The 6425-nt window shown below is 32.2% G+C and overlaps 1 protein-coding gene across 1 annotated transcript; it reads right to left on the reverse strand.

Annotated features, from left to right (window-relative positions):
• Positions 1-847: 847 nt before the first annotated feature.
• LOC114308019 (UPF0481 protein At3g47200) lies at positions 848-2329 on the reverse strand. The gene has a single exon (XM_028253516.2). The coding sequence runs from the start codon at positions 2327-2329 to the stop codon at positions 848-850; it is 1482 nt and encodes a 493-aa protein (XP_028109317.2).
• Between the last annotated feature and the right edge of the window lie 4096 nt (positions 2330-6425).

Raw genomic sequence — 6425 nt, forward strand, 5'->3', positions numbered from 1 at the left:
GATAAATAACTATTCCAACTTGGAAAAAATCCTTTGGGAAGTGAATTTTGTACACGATGTTGTGGTGGACAGTGAAAAAACCAGGAAATGTAGTGTTTAATAATTGAATTCCAAGTTGGGAAGAAATGGTTAAAAATTGTTAAACTTAAGAGCTCAATGTGGTCCAATCCAAGGCCTACTATTGAAGAAAGATTACACAATCTCAGATTTTCTGAGATGCCTGGATGGAATTAGAAGTCTAAAGATTTGAGCAGCTCCAGGGGTTGTGTTTGGTTCAAGAATTTGGAAAAGGAAACATTTCACTTAATTTTACACACCTTTTCTCTCTTCCTTTCTAAATCTCTCTCCAAATCTACGAACTAAACACAACCTAAAGGGAGCAATTTTGGCATGAACCTTTTGTGCTGATTGGGGCGTCACTGGGGTGTGGAATTTCTTTAAGGGTGCTCTGTTTTGGCTCAGAGTTTATTTGCAGTGGGTGGAATTTCTTTAAAATTTGATGGATTTTCAATCGTGACAATCTCTTTTATAATAGCATACCCAAAATCCATAATCCTTAAAAAAATTAGCATAGTAAATTCTGACGCATGATTTCAAACCCAAGCAATTCCTCCTCAATCCTGAAGCGATTTTTTTAAAACTCAAAATAAGCAAAACAGATTATTATATCATAATCCATACACTCCATATTTCAGAAACATATGCCCTTGGACATTCTAGTTGGTACAATTATTGTTGAAGCAAGTAAATACAGGATGACTTATCGACATAAGTTGATCTAGATCATAAATTAAACAACACAAACACTTACCATAAAACATAATTTATTCATCATCTGCATCATTCATCAATGGAAATCAGTGCGGATGCATCTTATCACCGTGATGCCAAAAGTGATAAAGCCAGCACAGAAAGCTATGAAAGTCCATGGATTAGCAAAGTATGTACGTTTCAGCTCTGCCATATTATTTTCCCACCAACGTTTTCTGTACTGAGCAGCAGCACTGGCCGTTTCAGTGAAATAGAACTCCCCAAGAACAGTTTTCTTGCAGAGATTGTTGAAGAGATTGGAGGCATCTTCATTGGCGCCTAGATGGTTGCGTATGATTTCAGCCTTTTCAAGCACTTTGACATCTTCCGGAGTGTTAATGAGCATATCCATAAGGACTGCATACGATGTGAAGTAACGTTTGACAACATTACCATGGCAACACTGCTCAAAAGCAATGAGGTTTCTCAAGAATGGCTCGGTTGAATCAGAAAGGTCCAAAGTTGGGATTTCAAAATGAGCTCTAGGAAGCAACTTAGAAGGCCTAAAACTGACCTTGTTACCGACTGCAAACTTGACTCCTGCGTATTCGAGGTCTGATGCACAAGGCATACCGTCTCTTTTTCCTACTCCGTTGTCTTTATTGGTAATATGACTCTCTCTTTTTGCTACTCCGTCATCATTATCAAGGTCCAATGCAGACGACATGGACTTGGTAATATGACCGTCTCTTTTCGCTACTGCATTATCATTATCAGGATGGTAGTGGTTGTGTAGAATATGGAGGATGTGATGATAATTACCTTCCAACTTCTTTGCTGGTGTGTTTCCATGGCTTTCTGATTTCCACTCGAGGGAGCAGCAAAAATATGAAATAACATAGTCGTGAAGAGTAGGATGCCCATGGGGGTTTATAGAAGCCACGGTGAGGTCGAACAACGCCTGGAGGACAAAGAAAGGAAGCTGGTTCTCGAGCAGTAGCAAGTCATGTCGCACGTAGACGTCGGTCAAAATGCTGCCAAAAATAGGATCGCTGCTGGGTTCGTCGATATACATATGGAAAAACCTGTGAGACCTGTAGAGAAGTTCGAGTATGAAACAACCATCAATCACCAACATCTCCACATCAAGCACATCCTCAACTTCTTCAGCATAGCATTTCTTGGCTTTCTCTAATGACTCTCTCATTTTTCCAACACATTCCACTAGCACCTTCGATGTATTAAGCTTTTCTTCTTCCAGTCCACCCTTGGACGACGATATTCGATCAAAAAGGGAATTCGCGTAACTCTTTTTAACGTCCTGCATGGGCGAATTGAGAATGTGTTGGTCCTTGCTGTGAAAAGGCCCAATAGAGACCAAGCGAGGTGTATACGCACTTTCTTTCAACTTACGAAGCTCGAAGGGCACCCTGTAAATGCTAGCAGAAGATTTGGATGCAGTCTTGTGTGCTCCTTCAGCCATTTTCCCAAGAAGCCTCTCAAGTTCTTTCTCACTGATACAACACTCATTCCTTTCAGTACTCTTTTCAATTGGGACCGAAACTGAATTCTCATTCATCGACAACATCAACATGTACTGCTTTGGGTGAAAATGGTTTAGGATTTCAATGAAATTACACAAACTCTGGATTTGAAGAATGAAAAATTACTCAAAAATTTAAATGGTGTTGTATAAATTTAGTGGGCATACTTTATTTTTGTTATAAGCTTTTAAATGATTATCATTTTGGACTTTGATGAAACAAAGTCTTCCTGGGGGACACATTCAAATTACGATTGTTAGATCCTTGCTTACAGAATCTTATTACTACGTAATTGGATATAACTATTTGTGATGAGAAATATGACCAATCATTTTAGTGAAATATGTCATGAGTTATTGTAATATTTGTTATAAAATATTATGATTATATTATATATTGTGATTGGATATATGCAGTGTGAACATATCGCAACACAAGAAGGCTGTTGTGTGCAATGTACATTAGTCACCGTTGTGTGCATGATGGGATTCATTTCGGCTGTATAATTTAAATCGTTCATATTTTAAGATGCATTAAGTAAAATATCTCTGTAAATAATTTAGTTGATCAGATCGGTAAACCTACATTTATATGCAATTTCATACTGATAGTTATATCTAACATTTTTTTTTACAAATACAAATTCAGGGGTGGTTAGGGATGATTTAAATAAGTACATTTTTTGACTTTTTATGAAATATGAGTTAGGTATTGGTTGAGTTTGAAGTAATGTAGTAGAGAGGTGATGTGACTTAAATAAAATGATGTGACTTAAATAGGATAATGACTCTTTGACATTTTTAAGTTATGACAAACAAGACTTTAATCTAATCATGGGACTATTGTCCGATCAACATAATTTTTTATAAATATATTTTACTTAAAATATTTTAAAAAATAATTAATTTAAATTATCGAAGTAACACTCGAAATAAGCCCTATCATGTGCACGATAGTGGCTATTGTGCCAAATCCTATTGCATCCTTTTCTTTATATTTGGAAAATGACTTTTTTTAATAAACTTATAACTTCTTACATATATATATATATATATATAAGTAAACAATTTAATAACTTATAATAGTAACTTTATTTTATTTTATTTTATTTTATTAATTATTTTTTACTAAAATCAAAATTTCCAGACAAGGGTCCTGTTTGGTAGAGCTTATTTCCAGCTTATTTCAGCTTTTAGCTTAATTTAAACTATTTTAATGTGTTTGATTCAGCTTAACAATACAGTTTATAGTTTTTTGTAAATCAAAAATCAACTTATTCTTTGAGTGGGGGAAGAAAAACTTAATTTATAAGTCAAAAATCAACTCTTATTAACAATTATAAATTATAAACTATTAAAGTATAAATTATAATTACTTTCACACAATTTTACTAAACCGGGCCAAGGTATTTCCGGTAATACCTTGACTAGAAAAATAGAAAGTCTTTTCATTTTATCATTTACCTAGTCGTTCTCGGGTCAATGACATAACACTCAACTTTTTCTTTTAAAAAGTGGCTTTTTTCTAAAGTGGGCGATGCATGTTCTGATGATAAAGTATAGCATGTGTGAATCATATTGTGTCATTAATTTAAAATGTTAGGTGTCAAACCACAAAACATACAATCAAAATGAATAAAGTTATATATTGGGTGAATTCAGTGTCGGAGTCAGAAAATTAAATTAAAAGGAGTACTTATTAATTATAATATTAAAAAATTTTATAAAAATATTTACGTTAGTTTTTACGATTAATTTTGAGAAACATAAAAAAAAAAACAATGTTATTTATAACTAGTGTATTATGAACAATATAAAAAAATATGGATATAAGTCTTAAAATAAATTATTGGGTAAATTACAAATACACCCTCTGAGGTTTGATTAAAATACTAATCGCCTCCTGTGATTTTGAAAATTACATTCCACCCCCTGAGGTTTTTATTTTCATAACAAATAGCTCATTTAATTAATGAATCATCAAGTCAATTAACAGTTTTTAATGATATTCGAAATATATTTCAATTAATAATTTAGGTAATTTTATTATAGTATAGAAGATCAATTATGAATTTCATTTTTTTAGTTAATTATGTTAAATAAAAAATACTAACAAAGAGGTATTTGTAATTTTCCAAACAACAGAGGCAATTTATATTTTAAGCAAATCTCATAGGGTGTATTTGTAATTTATCCTAAATTATATAATGATAAATTATTTTTTCATACAAAATTTGATCAAAAATTCAATATAATGGTAATATCACGTCATCATTAGTATATGATACCACCAAATAATAGTAAATAAACACATAGAGAGTAAACCTCAATGTCAAATGTAACAAACAATCCAAAACATTTTACATTTTTATAGTGAGATTACTTATACTTGCATGTCAATAATAATGACATCACCATTACATTCAAATTTTTTTATAAAGTTTTTATAGATGTTATGATTTATAGTAGTTTCTTCATTTTCAATCAAAACAACTATTATTGTTCTCATAATTTTTAAAATGTCATTGATAATTCACTCTAATAACATTTTTATACTTTTTTTATTTTCTTTATATTTGTAAAAAAAAACCTAAAATCCAGGGGGGGCACGTGACCCCCCTGGTCCCCAAGTACCTCCGCCCCTGGGTCAATCCCACATCAATTAGGGTGGGATTCTTATTTCCACTTTATAAGTATACTGGGCCTTCTAATTATCAATTGGCCTTTTCTCCTAAAAAGAAATAAAATCATAAGATCTTGGTCAAAGCGGATAATATATTAACGGAGCGTGAGAGGACAGGCGTCACAAAATTTAGCATTAGAATGAGAGATGTCCGGCAAATTCTCCCGCTGTTGCAGCCCAGTTCGCAGGGGGTTATGTTGAGTCAACCTCAGATCGACCAGGAAAGGACTTCCACTTTCACTTTCACTTTATAAGCACATTGGCCCCCTCCACCTATCAATAGGCCTTTAAAATAGTGAGGAGGAGACCGGCTCCCTCAACCCCAAAGTAGATAGTATATTGCTCGGCAGCTGAGTTATTTCAACACTCACCCCAGTAATAGGCCTTTTTCTCCAAGGAGGAACAAAACTATGGGACTCCGATCAAAGCGGACAATATGTTGACGGGGCGCGAAATGACAGGCGTTCGCAAAATTTTTATAAGGTGAAAGTGGGAGTCCCTCCTTGGTCGGTGTGGGATTGACCCAACATTATACATTTTAATTGATATATCAGTTAGTGTATTAACAGGTAATGTAACATAGTTTTATTAATTTTGAGTCTTTATAGTTTACATAATAGGTGGGTCTATAGTTTTGAAGTTGCATACTATAACATGTGTTGGTATACTAATTGGTATACCAATTGATGTGTGTAGCACCATTGCATCAAAATTTATGAATTTTTTAATTTTAAATATTTTTTATTTAATTTTTTTTATTTATAAAAGTTACAATAATTTGTAGTTGGGAAATGAAATTACATCTTTTGTGGTAGTGTTGTGCATTTTTGTGGTAATGTTAAATATTTTTTCATCCAAATATTTTTTAACTAGAAAATGTATAACAATAAAATAAAATACATAATAATATCACAAAAATGCCTAATTTTATTTCTCAATTATAAATTGTTGTAATTCCTACTAAAAGAAATATATAATATTTATCATAAAAATATATAATGCATCACAAAAATATGTAACAAATATCCAGACTCATCTGTAGTGCAATTTGCCTTTATTTTCTTGACTGGCCTTACAAGATGAAAGTATTGAATTTCAAGGTAAGTTTGATGAAAATCAACAGAAAAACCCGTACTTATATGATCAACTCACAAAATTATATACAAAAATAAATAATTTATTATTAAAATCATATCTTTTTTTATTTTTTATTTTTTATTTTTTATATGATCATATAACTTATGTCATTTATAATAATCAAACCCTCACCTATAATTTTTTCTTGAAAATTGATTTATCCATCGAATTTTAATTTATTTGAATTATGTTGGTTGACCATTCGAACGATTACACAGACAACTAATGTGAAGTTGGATGACCGCCATCCACAAATTTTGACAATTCAAGTAAAATGCGGTGGAGGCAGGATTCATTTTTTTTTTTTTTTTT

This window comes from Camellia sinensis, chromosome 3 (genome assembly GCF_055761805.1).
Source record: "Camellia sinensis isolate YWXY chromosome 3, ASM5576180v1, whole genome shotgun sequence".
Taxonomy (NCBI): Eukaryota; Viridiplantae; Streptophyta; class Magnoliopsida; order Ericales; family Theaceae; genus Camellia; species Camellia sinensis.